At 39.3% G+C, this 20,233-nt stretch overlaps 1 protein-coding gene across 4 annotated transcripts in view; it reads right to left on the minus strand.

Moving 5' to 3' along the window:
• Window positions 1-17,462, minus strand: part of LOC130905386 (myocyte-specific enhancer factor 2C-like) — a 31,054-nt gene extending 13,592 nt beyond the window's left edge. For all 4 annotated transcript variants that reach the window (XM_057818734.1, XM_057818733.1, XM_057818732.1 and 1 more), the window contains exons 1-6: window positions 16,341-17,462; window positions 13,896-13,960; window positions 10,372-10,482; window positions 8,953-9,156; window positions 1,744-1,878; window positions 1,155-1,275 (exon numbers count right to left, since the gene is read on the minus strand). In XM_057818734.1, coding sequence (XP_057674717.1) covers window positions 1,155-1,275; window positions 1,744-1,878; window positions 8,953-9,156; window positions 10,372-10,425 — 514 coding nt within the window. In that variant the 5' untranslated portion in view covers window positions 10,426-10,482; window positions 13,896-13,960; window positions 16,341-17,462. The remainder of the gene's footprint in view (window positions 1-1,154; window positions 1,276-1,743; window positions 1,879-8,952; window positions 9,157-10,371; window positions 10,483-13,895; window positions 13,961-16,340) is intronic.
• Window positions 17,463-20,233: the final 2,771 nt, after the last annotated feature.

Consider the following 20,233-nt stretch of genomic DNA (forward strand, 5'->3'; position numbering starts at 1 on the left):
TGTTATATATACAATAATTGTTAATACTGTAATTTTCGCACTATAAGGCGCACGTGCCTATAAGCCTCCACCCACCAAATCTGACACGAAAACGATATTTGTTCATAGATAAGCCGCACTGGGCTATAAGCCACAGCTGTCCTCACTGTATTATGGGATGTTTACACCAAAAGATATTAACCGGTAACACTTTATTTGACAGCGGCATCATACGACTGTCATAAGACCAAATGAACAACCATGAAACTTTGAACCAATTGGCTGCAAAGCTTCATTGCTTCAAGAAGCTTCATTTGGCCATCACTGCTCCCTTGGGGGAGACAGTCAATCTCTGCTGCCACCTGCTGTCAACTCTTGTTGTTGTCCAGCATGCCTCCTAGCATGCACTGGAGCGCTCCAAATGTAAATAACAATCAAAATTCATGTTCTGCGCTAATTATTTCTTCAGTTATTGTTACAGTTGTTTCATTCATTGCTACTTATGGTATTTGGAAACATTTTATTTAACAGTGCCGCCATAAGACTGTCATTAGACAATCATAATCATGACGTGACACTGTAATGAGCATTAATGAATGCTTATCATGTCATTTAGTGTTATCCGGCAACTAATCTCACTTTTGAATGGATGTAAAAGATCCGAGCTGGACATAAATGGAGTTAGTGACATAATTTGCAGGATGACACTTAATCACATCTGTCAAGTGATGCCCATGATAATGCCATGTCATAATTATGACAGTCTTATGCCGCCACTGTCAAATAAAGTGTTACCTATTAACCCAAATAAATCAACAAATAAGTCACACTGGACTATTAGCCACAGGATTCAAAATGAAGGAAAAAAGTAGCGGCCAATAGTCCGAAAATTACGGTAGTTATTTTTTTTTTAATGACCAAAAATAGTCACTTTCCCTATAAAGGGCTAAAGGTCTCAAGGGTAAACCTTTTAATAGCTCTCCAATTTATTGGCCAGGGTCCCTGAAAGAGTTAAAACATGAAATATAGTAAGATTAAAAAAAAAAAAAATCAGGAAAATGAGAATATGTACCGTTTTTCCATTTCAACACATGTAACAATTTATTATTGACTGTCACCCTCCCACCTCAAATGGATTAGGCATCGACTGGTGACAAAGTGATGGTGTGGCTCACCCGCGTCGGCGGGCCGCCGGGGCGACATCCTCTGCTGCACTGCCAGAAGGCCGCGGTCGCCGGCGTCGTGCGAGTACAGCAGCGGGGAGGCATCGACGCCCAGGTCGTAGGTGGGCAGAGCCTATGAGGTAGGGCAGGCGAAGCAGAGGGCGGAGTCAGAGCACGGGTCACGCGCCAGCCACCACAAAGAAGGCAAGACAAGATAAAATTGTTTGGCCTTTTTTGATATTGTTATTAGTTGTTATGTTTACATAAGCCCACTTCCCCACCATAAATGACCATTACCATAATGTGTATCTTTCAATACCGTAATGCATAAAGTAGCTCTCATGAAAATCGCCCTCATGTAAGCTCTCAAACTGGTTAGTCTTTGGTTTTTTTTGTTGCAGAATAAAACCAGTAAAAAATTTCAGACGAAAACCAAATAACCGATGACTAAAACGAGACAAAAAGGAAAGCATTTTCAAACAACTAAAATATGACTAAAACGAAGAATTATATTTGTCCACAAGACGAAGCTGAAAATTCAAAGAGCTGCTAAAAACAATGGTTTTAGTCATCCTTTTAAGTTAATGCTACAGCAACTCACGCAGAGGCGCTGCCTGTTGAGCATCAGGTCCACGTCATCGGCCATTTTGGGATACTTGTCATCCGTGTCGGGGCTCTGACCCGCAGAGTCGTCCGCCTCCATGTCGCTACCGCTTAGGCCCTTCTTGCGCAACGTCTGCACACACGCATCACAGATCCATCACAATCCATTACAAAATTTCAGATTTCACACAATTTGCTTTTTATTCATTTTTTTTCTTTTATTTATATTTCCAATTTCATTTAATTGTTCTTTTTTAATTGTATGATGATTTTTATGTATAATTTTATCCCGTTTCATTTTATTTATTTATTTATTTATTCTAAATTTCTTTAGATTTCATGTGATTTTTACAAATCCTTTTATCTCTGCTCGTGGATCTTCGTGTGATGTAAAGCACTTTGAATTGCTTTGTGTTGAATTGTGCTATACAAATAATTTTGCCTTGCCTTGCCTTGCCAATACACATGACCATAAAATACACACATTTTTCTCTCACCAATAAAGCACGGAGCATTTTTCGTCAAAAAAAAACAACAAAACTTTAAAAACACTAATATATAAACTGAACTCGTCAGTTAGGGTGGGAAGGTTAGCCACACTAAGCAACAATCATATGCTATTGCTTAGCCACAACTGGATTCATTACTTATTACTAAAGCTGTCCCGATCGATCGGCTCCGATCATGTCATTTTCAAAGTATCGAAATCGGCAAAAAAAATATCGGACATGCCTTTTTTAATAACTATATATTTTATTTAAATCGTTTTCTAACTGTATTTAACGTTACAAAATGTCTTACACTCATCCAAAGTAGTTTTGGCTTTAAGTAGGGTTATCAAATTTATTGCGTTAACAGCGGTAATTAATTGTTTTTAATTAATCATGTTAAATAATTAACGCATGCGCTGCACGACCCAAGACCCACATTGTCGCGTTCAATCTATAAAGACGCCGTTTTACCTATAGATAGCGCTAAAAGGCAGCGTATAATGAGTAGAGAGACTTTTGACAGCCTTTGGAGATATTTTTTATGTGGATAAAGCCTTACAATCGCTTTCTCAGCAATTAAAAATAACATGGGAGGCAATGTGGGGATGAAAGATCGTAGTTGATCATTTTCTTAACACCCTATGTTCTTTCCCAATGCAGAGAAGTTATATTAATTGGAGCCCCTACGCACAGTCATGGTTGCACTTCCCATCATGCATTTGGGCAGAAGTTAAATGGCTGCAGTATCATTTACTGAAAGCTCAACAAATACACTAGATGGCAATATTTAGTCACAATATACAAAGTCACAAGTCTTTCTATCCGTGGATCCTTCTCACAGAAAGAATTAATAATGTAAATGCCATCTTGAGGATTTATTGTCATAATAAACAAATACATTACTTATGTACTGTATGTTGAATGTATATATTCGTCCGAGTTTTATTCATTTTTTAATGCGTTGCCAAAATGTATATGATCGGGAAAAATTATCGGGAATGATTGGAATTGAATCGGGAGCAAAAAAAAAAGCAGTCGGATCGGGAAATATCGGGATCGGCAGATACTCAAACTAAAACCATCGGGATCGGATGGGGAGCAAAAAAAAACATGATCGGAACAACCCTACTTATTACTATTCATCCCTCACACAGCCACTGGAAACAGACATTTTGTTTAATCCATCTGCAGGTGACCGGGAGATCATGATTTTAGGACACTGTGCGGGTGTGCGCTGGTCCTCATGGGAAACGCAGTCTTCCTTAAGGCAAAACACGACCGCTTTTGTCCACCAGTGTCGCTAAAATCAACCAAAACTGAAAATTGTTGCTTTAGCAATCCGTCCGTCATTTTGCTAGTCCCATATTTACAAAAAGATAAAGATAGTAATAATGGGCCTGAATACTCTATCGTAACTTTGAGAATTTCGTGGTGTGGAAGCTAAAGTCCGATTTAACTCGGTGGCTGTAATTAAGACTTAATTTGGTGCTCCCCTTCTCTCCACTTTCAAATGGACTGGTCATCTACTCGCGCAAAACCCACTGAGGGATGACTGGACGCCACATGATTTATCTTTGTCAATGGCACTGAAAGGGTTAATGAAGTTCTAAGGTCTTCCTTTTCAAATATTTTGGAGCTGCACAGGCGCTGAGAACTAGTTTTTTTTGGGGGGGGGGGGGTGGATTTGACAATTTCGGGAACTCAGCAAGGAAGAGGAAGCAACTTTTTGGTTCATCTGCCAAAAAAAGCGGGACTTCATTCGTTCCTTCTCTCATTCTTTCCATTGGCGTCCACACTCACAGCCACCCTGGCTATTTTTAGCCACTTTTGTTCTATTTTTAGCGGCAGGGAGGGTGTGGGTTGTGTGCGCGGACACCAACCAGTTACAATCGCCCTGTTTTGTGTGTTTGATGGGAAACGGGAAACACAACACACCTTTTTCCCCGAGTGTTGCTTTACGGCGGTGATCGTTAATAACTCAAAACGAAACGTCGCAACGCAACATAAATAAAACACTAACAGACCCACACACGCACAATGCAACAAAAGACTGCAAAAGGAAAACAATGACGTGACAAGACACAATAACATTACAAAAAAGACTACAATAACAGCACACGAAAAGACAACTCGACAGAAAAACCTACAGTGGTACAAAAAAGTATCTGAACCTTTTGGAATTTCTCACATTTCTGCATAAAACCACCATCAAATGTGATCCAATCTTTGTCAAAATCACACAGATGAAAAAACAGTGTCTGCTTGAACTAAAACCACACAAACATTTATAGGTTTTAATATTTTAATAAAGATAGCATGCAATCAATGACAGAATAGGGAAAAATAAGTAAGTGAACCCTCTGCCTAAAGAGACTCAAAGAGCAATTGAAACCAATTTTTACCAAACAATTTAAGTCAGGTGTGAGCCCAATCACTGATGAGTGGTATAAAGCTACCCTGCCCAGTATACAGTGAAGCAATAAGTATTTAGTCAACCACCAATTGTGCAAGTTCTCCTACTTGAAAAGATTGAGGAGGCCTGTAATTGTCAACATGGGTAAACCTCAACCATGAGATACAGAACGTGAAAAAAAAAAACAACAGAAAATCACATTGTTTGATTTTTAAAGAATTTATTTCCAAATTAGAGTGGTAAAGTGGTAGAGTATTTGGTCACCTGGCTGTCAAAGAGGTCTAACTTCTTCTAACGAGGTCTAACGAGGCTCCACCCGTTACCTGTATTAATGGCACCTGTTTTAACTCATTATCGGTATAAAAGACCTGTCCACAACTTAGTCAGTCCCACTCCAAACTCCACTACGGCCAAGACCAAATAGCTGTTGAAGGACACCAGAGACAAAATTGTAGACCTGCACCAGGCTGGGAACACTGAATCTGCAATAGGTAAAACGCTTGGTGTAAAGAAATCAATCATTATTAGAAAATGGAACACATACAAGACCACCGATATTCTCCCTCGATCTGGGGCTTCATGCAAGATCTCACCCCGTGGCGTCAAAATGATAACAAGAACGGTAAGCAAAAATCCCAGAACCACACGGAGGGACCTAGTGAATGACCTACAGAGGGACCCCAGTAACAAAGGCTACTATCAGTAACACAATGCGTCGCCAGGGACTAAAATCCTGCACTGCCAGACGTGTCCCCCTGCTGAAGCCAGTACACGTCCAGGCCCATCTGCGGTTCGCTAGAGAGCATTTGGATGATCCAGAAGAGGACTGGGAGAATGCGTTATGGTCAGATGAAACCAAAATAGTTTCAGAAGAACAAAATACATGTTCTGGAGTGGCCACGTCAAAGTCCAAACTTGAACCCCATTGAGATGCTATGGCATTACTTAAAGACAGCGATTCATACCAGACATCCGAGGAATCTAAGTGAACTACAGCAGTTTTGTAAAGAAGAATGGGCCAAGAATGGTCCTGATCGATGTGCCAGACTGATCTGCAGTTACAGGACGCATCTGGTTAGTGTTATTGCTGCCAAAGAGGGGGGCAGAAAATATTATATGCGATACTTACCTATTAAAATGTGAGAACCTATAAATGTTGGGTGGTTTTAGTTAAAGCAGACACTGTATTTTCATCTGTGTGATTTTGACAAAGATCAGATCACATTTGATGGTGATTTTATGCAGAAATGTGAGAAATTCCAGAAGGTTCAGATGTTTTCATACCACTGTAGACTGCAACATAAAACAAAAAATGCCACAAAAGACTACAAGACAACACAAAGACTGTCATAACCAGTGTTGTCATTAACGCGTTACTAAGTAACGCATTATTGCAATCTGATTCTTTCTTTCAGTAACGAGGAATCTAACGCATTCATTTTTCCAAACCAGTAATCTAATTAATGTTCCATAACATTCATCTTTTGTTGATATGCCGACCTTAAATGTTTTAATAATAATAGAATAAAGGATAAAATAATAGGATATCTACTAGAGCTGGGAATCTTTGGGCATCTAACGATTCGATTACGATTCAGAGGCTCCGATTCGATTATAAAACGATTATTGACGTACCCCCCTCCTTTTTTCAAAAAAAATTTTTGTACATTAGTTCCAAAATTGTTCAAAAATCCTCTCAGACTAAACCAAACTACTATTTCAGTATCAAGTTAACATATAACAGTAAACAAATATATAAAAAAAACAGTAAATAAAATACTCCCCATTCTGTAGCAGCAGCTTTAAACTACATTCAATTAATTTAATGTTGTGAATCAACTGTTACAGTTGTTAAAATTGCTCCCGTTATTCCATAATTTCCCTTCTGTCTACTTTTGTCAAAGTTTTAAAACTATTTCATCAGTTAAAGATAGATTCAAGACAAGATTCTGCCGATTTAGGAGTATTTTAGATGAAAAGTTAATTAGGTTCGCTACAACAGAGCCTTTTCGAGAGATGTACTGCTTTAAGATGGCGGCTGTTTACTCACGCCGGAAAGTCTGTCATTTCGCATCTCTGTTCAATAATACATGTTGTAACACCGACGTCATCTGTCATTTTGCGTCTAGTTCTAGATATACAGGACACCTGCCTAAAACTTTTGCACAGTACTGTAGATATACATATACATACTGTATATACAGTGCCTTGCAAAAGTATTCGGCCCCCTTGAATCTTGCAACCTTTCGCCACATTTCAGGCTTCAAACATAAATATATGAAATTTAATTTTTTTGTCAAGAATCAACAACAAGTGGGACACAATCGTGAAGTGGAACAACATTTATTGGATAATTTAAACTTTTTTAACAAATAAAAAACTGAAAAGTGGGGCGTGCAATATTATACGGCCCCATTACTTTCAGTGCAGCAAACTCACTCCAGAAGTTCAGTGAGGATCTCTGAATGATCCAATGTTGTCCTAAATGACCGATGATGATAAATAGAATCCACCTGTGTGTAATCAAGTCTCCGTATAAATGCACCTGCTCTGTGATAGTCTCAGGGTTCTGTTTAAAGTGCAGAGAGCATTATGAAAACCAAGGAACACACCATGCAGGTCCGAGATACTGTTGTGGAGAAGTTTAAAGCCGGATTTGGATACAAAAAGATTTCCCAAGCTTTAAACATCTCAAGGAGCACTGTGCAAGCCATCATATTGAAATGGAAGGAGCATCAGACCACTGCAAATCTACCAAGACCCGACCGTCCTTCCAAACTTTCTTCTCAAACAAGGAGAAAACTGATCAGAGATGCAGCCAAGAGGCCCATGATCACTCTGGATGAACTGCAGAGATCTACAGCTGAGGTGGGAGAGTCTGTCCATAGGACAACAATCAGTCGTACACTGCACAAATCTGGCCTTTATGGAAGAGTGGCAAGAAGAAAGCCATTTCTCAAAGATATCCATAAAAAGTCTCATTTAAAGTTTGCCACAAGCCACCTGGGAGACACACCAAACATGTGGAAGAAGGTGCTCTGGTCAGATGACACCAAAATTGAACTTTTTGGCCACAATGCAAAACGATTTGTTTGGCGTAAAAGCAACACAGCTCATCACCCTGAACACACCATGCCCACTGTCAAACATGGTGGTGGCAGCATCATGGTTTGGGCCTGCTTTTCTTCAGCAGGGACAGGGAAGATGGTTAAAATTGACGGGAAGATGGATGCAGCCAAATACAGGAACATTCTGGAAGAAAAGCTGTTGGTATCTGCACAAGACCTGAGACTGGGACGGAGATTTATCTTCCAACAGGACAATGATCCAAAACATAAAGCCAAATCTACAATGGAATGGTTCAAAAATAAACGTATCCAGGTGTTAGAATGGCCAAGTCAAAGTCCAGACCTGAATCCAATGGGGAATCTGTGGAAAGAGCTGAAGACTGCTGTTCACAAACACTCTCCATCCAACCTCACTGAGCTCGAGCTGTTTTGCAAGGAAGAATGGGCAAGAATGTCAGTCTCTCGATGTGCAAAACAGATAGAAACATACCCCAAGCGATTTGCAGCTGTAATTGGAGCAAAAGGTGGCGCTACAAAGTATTAACGCAAGGGGGCCGAATAATATTGCACGCCCCACTTTTCAGTTTTTTATTTGTTAAAAAAGTTTAAATTATCCAATAAATGTTTTTCCACTTCACGATTGTGTCCCACTTGTTGTTGATTCTTGACAAAAAATTAAAATTTTATATCTTTATGTTTGAAGCCTGAAATGTGGCGAAAGGTTGCAAGGTTCAAGGGGGCCGAATACTTTTGCAAGGCACTGTATACTGTATCTATTCTTTTAAGGGCTAAAAAGTAACAAAATAATGTAGAAATAGAATGGTATTGCCAAAAGAAAAGAAAATATACAGTACTGTGCAAAAGTTTTAGGCCGGTGTCCTGCCTAAAACTTTTGCACAGTACTGTATATGATATCTACTGTAGCCGTATGTTTGTAGCAACTAGCAACTGGGCGTTGTTTGTAGCGGCTGTCAGCCGCAGTCAGGTATGATTGTATTTTTTTTATCTAGCGGCATGAGTTGAACATGATATTTACGCTCGGTCCATTCCTCATTGTGCCCCAAAGACAGCGCTGTGTTTTACTTCCGCTTTACCTGGTATAATTCAACACCATCGATAAAAATAAAAAAAAATCGCCGTATGTGAAACTGCTATCGACGTCACCGGATTCCGTTCAATCGCCGCGGATGGACCATTTCCGTTGAATGAATGAGCGCAATTGCGCGGGAACTCACGTCGACGATGTCGGCGTTGGTCCTGCTCTCGTGCGGTTCGTTGTACTCTGTGTACTTGAGCAGCACCTTGTCCATGTCAGTGCTGGCATACTGGAAGAGTTTGTTTCCGCCGTTGAAGATGATGAGCGCGATCTCACAGTCGCAGAGAACACTCAACTCGTACGCCTTCTTCATCAGGCCGAACTTGCGCTTGGTGAAGGTCACCTGGGGAGGGGGGCGGAGCTCTGAGTCAATTCAAATTTGGTTTTCTCATGTCAGTGAAAAATTCATTGACTTTTGGGACGGCGACACACGTGCCTGAATTTCTTTTCGTAACAGGAAGCATTTACACTGACTCAACTCATCTTTCTGTGAGGGCCCATGTGCACACACACATCAGCCTGTCACAATAAACATTGTATTTTTTCCCCCCAGGAAACTACAGCAACCTTTATTTATTGACTGCTATTGACGCGCAATACATTTGAACTATGGCGGCCGGTCATGGCCTTAACATATTATGGCTCATTGTATTGTGATGCCCTCTGGAAACTTAATCATGATAAATGTAACAACTTCCAGGTTTTCCAATAAACATTCCGTGAAAATAAGAGAACAACTTCAACTGAAGTTATGGAAAATGTGCCTGTATTGCACGACTAAATTTATTGTTGAAATCAAAATAGCGTAAACATGAGTTTGTTTGGTTTTTTTTTATCAAGTGCAAGTACAGTTCCAATGCATTGCCATATCACAACATTTAACAGGGTAAATATATGAAAAAGAAAATCTCGACAACTCCTTGACATCTGTGATTTCTGCACTGCAACTCTTGTTATATTACCATGTTTCATCAATAAAATCCCAAAAAAGTCTTCACATTCGGTGAGACATGCTACACGGAGTTTTTGGATTGAAAAAAGATAAGTACGCAGTAATATCTTGTTCAAGTCATGGTGTCTTTAATTATGCTCTCTCAGAGTTTAGAGTTTTCAATTAAAAAAAAAATTTTTTTTTTAATGCCCTCCTGTTCAAAATTTTTCTTTTCCCAGAAAATTGAGATTTTAGGCTTTCCAATGATGTATTACACATGCATATAGGACAATTTTGAAATTTGCCCAAATTGGGGGCCTCAGAGCGGAACTTCAAGTCACCTGAGTGTTTTCCGCCATATATATTTGTAAAAACAAACAAAATCAAAATAAAGAATACTTAAAAAGGCTTCCTTTTTGTTGTTGTTTTTTAATTAAAAACTGAAAACCAATAAAAACAAAAAATAATTCTATTTAAAACATTCTTTTTAAATAATAATGAATAAATGGGATACCTACTTTTGTTGCCTTTCATTACAGTAACCATACTGGTTTTAAAGCTGTTTTCATTGATTTTAAAGTGAATTTTCATTTGACAGTGATTGGTGAACGTTGCGTTTGGGCTTACGTGTCTGTTGCGCTCATCCACAATGCGAGCGATCTGAATCTTCTTCCTGCCCATTTTGGATGTTCCAATTCTCAGTTTCCTTTCCTTGAGGTCTCCGCTCACTGTTCACGTCTGAAAAGCAACAACACCGGCGCAACATTATGGGGAGAGATTTGTCTCAAAGAAAATATTCACACAAATTCATCCGCGATTCACACATTTTGTAGATCCACAATTATATCCAAAATTTTCAGTGGTGCCTCCAGAAATTTTTCATAGGGGTGGCCAGATGGGGCCACTTAAATTCTTGGGTTGGCCAAAACTAAAAGCCATAATTTCAGGTTTTCATTATATTATTGCAGTAAAAAGGTCAGGGGAAAACTATGATATACTTCGTTGTATTGTGTAATATTTGATGTTACAAATGATTTAATGTGCATAGTCTGTAACTGTCCAGTCAACATTTTGAGTTCCACAACAATTTTGTTTTATTGTGTTATGAATATATTAGGCATAAGGTGTACATTTAACTAGGGCTGTCAAACGACTAAGATTTTTATTGGAGTTAATCACAGCTTAAAAATTAATTAATCGTAATTAATCGCAATTCAAACCATCTGTAAAATATACCTTATTTTTCTGTAAATTATTGTTGGAATGGAAAGATGAGACAAGACGGATATATACATTCAACATACTGTACATAAGTACTGTATTTGTTTATTATAACAATAAATCCACAAGATGGCATTAACATTATTAACATTCTTTCTGTGAAAGGGATCCACGGATAGAAAGACTTGTAATTCTTAAAGGATAAATGTGACATCTAGTGTATTTGTTGAGCTTTCAGTAAATGATATGTAGCGACTTAACTCTTCTGCCCAAATGCATGATGAGAAGTGGTGCAACCATGACTGTGTGTGGTGGCTGCAAATGCTATATCTTCCCTGTGCAACTCCTGTCATTCTTCCCCACATCGCTTCCCACAATATTTATAGTTGCTGTGGGAGGGATGACAAAGCTTTGGCCAATTAAAAGCACGGCCCAAATGAATGCTTGTATCTACTCCCCTCACTTCAACTGCCGCTTATCTCTGTATAAAAGTAAAACGGCGCCATTGTAGGCTGTTTGCGGCAATGCGTGAATGAGTTGTACTGCGAATGCGTTAATTGCGATAAATATTTTCACGTGATTCATTTAAAAAAATTAATTATCACCCGTAAACGCGATAAATTTGACAGCCCTACATTTAACAAAACAAAATAAATGCATTCATTTAGGATGAAATGCATAACTGATGCTACAACAATCCAACAATATACTGGCAAGCGGGGTGGCCAGTGGGGTGGCCAACCAATTTATAGGGGTGGCGCCACTGAATATTTTCACATGTCGTTTCGAGAGCCACAAACATATCCATGATTTTCACGTGTTTTTGTAATCTACAAATATATCGTCGATGTCCACGTGTATTTTTTTTTATGTTGTGCGTGCAATTATCATGAATTATTGTATGCAAAAATTTGACTTGTATTGGTGAATCAGCGGCCACATGCATTTATTTTGGAGACAAACATAACAAGAAACGGTCAGATATTCACACACAAGCAAGAAACACCAAGAACCAGACAGAGCTAACAATCCATGCTGATCACATGTCATTATACCAGCCAATTGAACTGGTGACTGGGGTCCCGGCCAGAGAGGGTGGTTCGCTGAGTGCATGCACACATGGACACCACACACTGGGAGAACTCTTTGCTGTCCATGAAATAAATAAATAATAATTATCGGTGGAAATGTACTTTATTATGCTTGTTGGTACACATCTGTGTATGTAAATCTGACGTAAGTAGATGGTTTTCCTGTTGGAGATGGCTGTGTGGCAGCCAGGCAAGTCGTTTTTAGTATGGGGTCTCGACAGTTTCCCCACATATTTTCAGCCGTTCCGCGCCGAATTTCTTGCTGGAACGGAGTTCCGGCCCACTTTCACCCCTGCGTCTATCACCATTTATGGCAGCCAATGGGTTCATTTGGGGTGGTGATCAAGGACAATAACTTTTTAATTGAAAAAGTTGGGTGCAAAATAACCAGAAATTTAAAGTGCAGATGTGTGATGCATAAGCGGAGTTTAAGGGGGAGCCAGGTGACCGAAAGTGTTATTGCATGTAATTGACTTTCATATATATATATATATATATATATATATATATATATATGTTGTAAATCAATAAAATTAATGAACAAAAAACGATATTTTTATAATCGGTCAAAATGATTTTTTTGAACAGATCATGTGACGAGCACTTTAGACAGTCATTTGCTTTGCATATTATTTAAAAAAAAAATTAAAAAATACAGGGCAATTTTATTTTTGAAAATAATTTTTCTTTGTGTGAAATTTTTTTTTTTGACTGAAGCAACTTTTGGGGCGACTGAATAATTTAGACACAAATGTCACACAAAAATGATTACCAAAATCAAAGAAAACTTTTAAAAGAAAAATTAAGAGTTCAAATGCAAATATTTGAGTCTCAAATATTTTTTCGCATTCAAAATGTTTTTTTCTACAATTGAAATTTTTTTGATTGAAGTGATTTTTCTTTTGAAAATATAACTTATTTTTTGATTGAATAATAAAGACACAAATGTCCAAGCCAAAATAAAAAGTTGCTTCAACCAAAAAAAATTTACTTAAAAAATAAATTTAAAAAATAGCTATCAAATGCATTTTTTTGAGTTTCAAATTAAATTTTTTTTTTGATTGAAGTGACTTTTTAATTGAAAATATATATTTTGATTGAAGCAACTTTTTTTGTTTGATTGAAGCAACTTTTTTTGGGATCGAATAATGAAGACACAAATCTACCTCCATATGGCTCCGCCCAGGGGACACAATTTTGACTGGGGTAACTACATTGGCACGACACCGGCTGGTGTATCATATTCAATGGATGACGATCTAGGCGAAAAGTATAGCTGTCCTAAACAGCCTGATTTAGAATTCCCCTCAAGAATGATGGGAAACAAACAAACACTCATTTTCAACTTATTATAAATAGTCTTGTAAGTTAATTTTATTGCTGACACTGTTTTGGGGTCATCAACATGTTGTGGGCCCCCCTCCCCGCTCCAAAAGTCAAACTCCGCCTATGGTGTGATGCCATCTACATGCAGGTTGCTAAAGTGAATATCATATTTTTCTAAATGTGGAATTTCTTTGAATAGCGTTCACCCATTTCCCATGTAAAAGTCCAATCGCGCCCTTCAATGTAAGTACGCTGACAAATATTGAAAATAAAAAAAGTCCAAATCCCTTCCTCTCAACTCCTGAACATCATCGTGACTTTTGAGTCTTACCGAGTCCAATTTGATCCGGTCCGCATGTGTCAGAACACCGGCTGCAGGCCCGCCCGCACAAAGTTCGGCAAAAAATCCGAGGACGACACGATAGACGCGTCAACAGAAAGCGCAATGCATTCGCGCTCCCCCCGAATGCGAGCGAAGAGGGCGAATTAGGACACACGCGCACGTGCACTCACCTTAGAACAGCATCACTTTCCCGCCACAAGTCCGTGCTCGTTTCCGAGTGTCCGTCCAGCGGCACCTATACGCGCACACCCAAACATCCAGGGAAGGAGTAGAAAATACAGTATGTGGCATCAATCAAAAGGCGCGGGACAAAAAAATACTAGAACAAGTTCAATTTGGATTGGTGCATCAGCGCCGCCTTATGGACAATTCATTAGACACAGGCTATTTGAGATATTGATAATTATTCAGGGTGTCAAACTGGCGGCCTTCAGGGGCCAAATTTGGCCCCGCAGCATCATTGTATATGGCCCGCAAAAACACGCGTCGATGTCATGTTTTTTAATATACTCATGCAATTTATGTACATTTCTGTAGTGCAAAAACCTACAAATATTTACTGCATTTCCCCCCTTTTATTACGAAAATTAATTTAAAAAAAATAAAAAAATAAAATACTCTTTTATTTATTTAACTAAATGTTAAAAAAAAACGGATTTCCCCTTTTATTAAAAGACAAAAATGGAAAAATAATATATATGGCAGAAAACACTCAGGTGACTTGAAGATCCGCTCTGAGACCCCCAATTTAGGCAACTTTCAAAATTGTCCAATATGCATGTGTGATACATCATTGGAAAGCTTAAAATCTCAATTTTCTGGGGGAAGAAACATTTTGAGCAGGAGAGCTTTTTTTTTTTAATAAATATTTTTTAAACAGCAAAAACCTATCTGGAGGTGAGAGCACGCGATAACAGATTACAGACGCTATGACTTTAACGAGATATTATCGTGTACCTAGTTTGTTTCGATCTAAAAACTCCATGTAGCATGTATCACTCAGTGTCAAGACACAGCTGTGAATGGCCACAGCTGGATTTTGTGGATTTTATGGGTGAAACATGGTAACATAACAAGGGTCGCGATGCAGAAATCGATGACATCAAAGAGTCCTCGAGATTTTCTTTTTCATATATTTACCCTTTTAAACGTTTTTTTCACCTTTTTTTTTGTTTGGATCAATTATTTATCATCTAACATATCGGAGAAAATGCGACAGTAACAAAAAAAATACATTTAAGTGATAGTTATGAGGTAGATATCTGACTTTTTTACGGACGCCATTTTTTTCCATTGTGACATAATTTGTTTAAAAGTTTAAAATATGTGAGTGAATAATTTTTTAAAGTCTTTTTTTTTTTTAAACGAAATATGATACATCAAGGAATGATTCTAAGCTAAAAACGACAGACATTTTGAATAATAAATATAATTACCTTTGTTTTGTGGCTGGGTTGAAACAAAAGCGGCTGCGCGACGTCTGTAAACGGGGGTTTACAGGGTAAAATGGACAAATTAAAAATAGTTCGGGGGCTTAATGTGCCATGAATCTGCTATTGCAGCATATAGACATATTGTTCTATCAAACACAACAGTTGTTTTAGCTTAAAATACAGCAGTTTCTTTTAAAGAGGAGTGCAAGAGCAGAAACTGCTTTTTCAGTCTTGTCTGTTTTCTTCCATATTAATTTTTGAAAAATTAAAATATTTTTTGACTAAATCTAAAAAGGAAAAAGATTTTCCTTCCTTTATATTAAAAGATGAAAATGAAAAAATATACATTAAGAGAATATTTCACTTATTTACAAAAACCCACCACCCCCAAAAAAAAGATATATACCGTTTCCCAATTTAAAGCAACACTATGTAACTTTTAAATTTTAGTTGATTTTAGCAACGCTAGTTGACAAAAGTGTTTTGCCTAATGAAAGACTGCGGTTCCGTGAGGACGAGCGCTGCATTTCCCATGAGGACCAGCACACAAAAAAAATCGTAAAATCATCAATTTTGTAAAATCATCAATCAAAAATAAATCTCCCCGTCACCTGCAGATGGATTAAACATTTCTGTTTCCATCAGCTGTGTGAAGGATGAATAGTACAAGGTAATGAATCTAGTAGTATATGACCGTTAGCAACCTGTGGCTTAGTGTGGTTAACCCCTCGCACCCGGTTGAGAAGGAGTGGGGTGTCATGCCAGCGAGGGAAAGCCGGGCAAATATTTTTGAGATCGTTCTTGAAATTGGACATTTAGCACCATCAATGGCAACCATATTTATTTATTTAAACACAACAGCCCGGCTAAGAAATCAGTGTGATTTTAGTGATCAAGTTAAAACAATTTTGACGTCTCTCACTATTTATAGCACGTGAACCTTTACGATCTTGCTATATACCATAAATCTTATCAAGTTAAAAAGTACAAAGCAGTATTTACAGTAGCTTGCTTATTAAGCTGAGGGACATGATACAACAGGCAACAACGGAGGTTGTTTGTGTGACCCAAAATGGTGGATTAGCTGGGCATCCGGCTAAATGCTAAGCACTAGCGCCTGACTTGACAATTTTTTGGGGGGTCATACGCTGTCTAAAGGGCAAGTTTGTCAAGCGGACTTACCGTGGCGCGGTCTTGGCCCAAAAGCGGCTCCTGCGGGTTCCCTGTTCGATTCCTTAGCTCCAAAAAGCCGGCAAGCCAGACCAGCTGGCTTTAGGAGGCGCGACGCCCAAGTGGTCCTGATCCCGACAAGTCTGGACTGACAGGACACTCCCGTGGCCTCCAGTCACGTGGGCCCCGGTCACCTGTCACTTCCACTAAATATAGCTGAAGTGATACTCATGTGTGTATGACTGCGTGTTGGTGTGTGTGAGTGTAAATACATAATTCAACACGTGTTCTGCAAATGGTCTCCCAGTCCAAATGGATTGGACGGCTCTCACCGTCAATCTAACACGTCTCGATTAGGGATGTCTCAATCACATATTTTTGTATACAAGTCCAAGTCACCTGATTTAAGGATTGGTTCATAAAGAGTACCGATCCAATACCTCTGAAATCTATTGAGTGGTGGCATATTTCGTAGCATTAGCATAGCATTCGCATTAGCGCTTACATGGCGAGCATCCTCTTATATGTACTTTACAAAATTCTGTGTGTCAATTTAAAATACTTTTCGACTCCTGATGAGTGCACAAAGCCCTGACATTTCGGCTAAGACTGCCTAAAAAAGCTTTTTCTTCTCTTCAATACCGAGTGTTCTGGTCGAACGGCCAGGGCGAGCACACGCTTCACTCTGGCAAACTTCAGAGTGGCCTTCATGTTCTTCTTAGAGAGTAAAGATTTCCTCCTTGCACACCTCTCATGAAGGTTAAACTTGTCAAGTCCCTGATTGTAGAGGCATTTTCACATCAACAGCAGCAAGAGCCTGCTGTTGGCCCTGTGATGACATTTTAGGGTTTTTGGAGACTTCCTTTTAGCATCTTGCAATCTGCTCTCAGGGTGAACTTGCTTGGACGGCCAGACCTGGGCAAGTTGGCAGTTATTTTGAATGTCCTCCACTTGAAGACCATTTTCTGGACAGTGGAATGGCTGATTTTATATTCTTTTGAGAGCTTTTGAAATCCCTTACCAGACTCATACAGTAGGGCAAATGAGTATTTAGTCAACCACCAATTGTGCAATTGTTCTCCTACTTGAAAAGATTGAGGAGGCCTGTAATTGTCAACATGGGTAAACCTCAACCATGAGAGACAAACTGAAAAAAAAAAAAAAAAACAGAAAATCACATTGTTTGATTTTTAAAAATATATTTCCAAAGTAGAGTGGAAAATAAGTATTTGGTCACCTACAAACAAGCAAGATTTCTGGCTGTCAAAGAGGTCTAACCTCTTCTAACGAGGCTCCACTCGTTACCTGTATTAATGGCACCTGTTTTAACTCATTATCGGTATAAAAGACACCTGTCCACAACCTCAGTCAGTCACACTCCAAACTCCACTATGGCCAAGATCAAAGAGCTGTCGAAGGACATCAGACAAAATTGTAGACCTGCACCAGGCTGGGAAGACTGAATCTGCATCAGGTAAAACGCTTGGTGTAAAGATATCAACTGTGGGAGCAATTATTAGAAACTGGAAGACATACAAGACCACTGATAATCTCCCTCGATCTGGGGCTCCATGCAAGATCTCACCCCTTGGCGTCAAACTGATAACAAGAACAGTGAGCAAAAATCCCAGAACCACACGGGGGGAACTAGTGAATGACCTACAGAGAGCTGGGACCACAGTAACAAAGGCTACTATCAGGAACACAATGCACCCCCGGGGACTCAGTCATATCCTGCACTGCCAGACGTGTCCCCTTGCTGAAGAAAGTACACTTCCAGACCCGTTTGCGATTCGCTAGAGAGCATTTGGATGATCCAGAGGAGGACTAGGAGAATGTGTTTTGGTCAGGTAAAACCAAAATAGAACTTTTTGGTTGGAACACAGGTTCTCGTGTTTGGAGGAGAAAGAATACTGGATTGCATCCAAAGAACACCATACCCACTGTGAAGCACGGGGGTAGAAACCTCATGCTTCGGGGCCGGTTCTCTGCAAAGGGACCAGGACGACTGATCTGTGTAAAGGAAAGAATAAATGGGGGTATGTCTAGAGAGGTTTTGAGTGAAAATATCCTGGGCATTGCAAGGGCATTGAAGATGAGACGTGGCTGGGTCTTTCAGCATGACAATGATCCCAAAGACACAGCCAAAGCAACAAAGGAGTGGCTTTCGTGAGAAGCATTTCAAGGTCCTGGAGTGACCTAGCCAGTCTCCAGATCTCAACCCCATAGAAAATCTGTGGAGGGAGTTGAAAATCTGTGTTGCCCAACAACAGCCCCAAAACATCACTGCTCTAGAGGAGATCTGCATGGAGGAATGGGCCAAAATACCAGCAACATTGTGTGAAAAGCTTGTGAAGAGTTACAGGAAAAGTTTGGCCTCCGTTATTGCCAAAAAAGGTTACATAACAAAAGTATTGAGATGAACTTTGGGTATTGACCAAATACTTATTTTCCCACCATGATTTACAAATTCTTTAAAAATCAAACAATGTGATTTTCTACCCCCCCCCCCCCATTCTGTCTCTCATGGTTGAGGTTTACCCATGTTGACAATTCCAGGCCTCACTAATATTTCCAAGTGGGAGAACTTGCACAATTAGTGGTTGACTAAATCCCTTTTTGCCTCACTGTATCGATACATATTCTGGGATTTACGCATTTATTTTACAAGAATTTTCAACTTAAAAAGCTTTTTTTTTTTGTCAATAGCATAACTTTACATTCAAATAATCAAGTGATTTTCAGCCAACTGACTGTTTTTTTGGCAAAAAAAAACAAAAACAAAAAAAAAACAATTTTGACATTTCAGCAATCCATTTGAAGTTGGGAGGCCAAATGGATTGGAAGTTTATGTTGTCAATGGCAACCAGTGAGTTGACCGCAGTGGTGAAAATGTACGATGCAGAGACCATGTCGAATCTGTCATTTGTCCCCACTCCAACCCCAAACCTTAGTGACTGGGCCCGGCAGCCATGTTGCGGCGGTCGACACCTGCCCTCGCACATGCTCAGCTGTCGGGGGCGATCCAGAAATAAACCCGGCCTGCAGTTCTTCCCCGGCTACGACCTCCAAACCCCCCACTCCCCAAATACACACACTACACCCCATTACTCCACATTTCAATGCTCGAAAAGCACCTTTAATTGTACATTTTTATTCAAATGGCTTGGTATCAGTGTTTCGGGCAGTATTTGAATTATCATTTTAGCTATTTGGACGAAAATAATTATTAGGCTAGGTTCATACCGCAGGTCTCATTGCGGAAATCAGATTTTTTCGTGTTCTTCCAACTCAAGTGAGGATTAACTTGACTGTCTCAACGGGACAAATCACATAGAAGTGGACCATTTCAAATTCGATCTGGGTCAGTTTCGTTTGTGGTTTAAATCCGATCTGGGCCAAATTTTTCCAGAATGTGGCAGCGGTCTGAACTGTCAGGTCTCCCAAATCGGAATTCATGCAGCAATTACGTCAGCAAAGAGCCAGAGGCACGGAGGATGGCAGATATGGAGCTTTATATTAGCATTTGCGACTTGCTTGGCTTTTAGAGAAGAGGCGGTCTTGACAACAGTCATAAAAAAATAGAAGTGAAAAATGATAAGCCTGAGAACGCTCGGTTTTCTTTCTGTGCTCCAAATGAGCAATATTTCAAGATTGCTTACATGGCCGTGAGTCGGGGGAAACTGCCCGTATGTGTGTGCGTCATGCATGTGTTCTATCGAGCCATATAAACTTTGAATATGGGACTATAAAGGGATTATGTATGTTATTTGTGTCCTCTTCGGAAATCAAACGCCCAAAAAACTGATATGAAGAAAAATCGGATTTGTGCGTTAAGACCTGCAGTATGAACCTAGCCTTAGTCACATTTTAGTCATTTCAAAATGTGCCAGTTTTCGTCTAGT

This window comes from Corythoichthys intestinalis, chromosome 17, assembly GCF_030265065.1.
Source record: "Corythoichthys intestinalis isolate RoL2023-P3 chromosome 17, ASM3026506v1, whole genome shotgun sequence".
Taxonomy (NCBI): Eukaryota; Metazoa; Chordata; class Actinopteri; order Syngnathiformes; family Syngnathidae; genus Corythoichthys; species Corythoichthys intestinalis.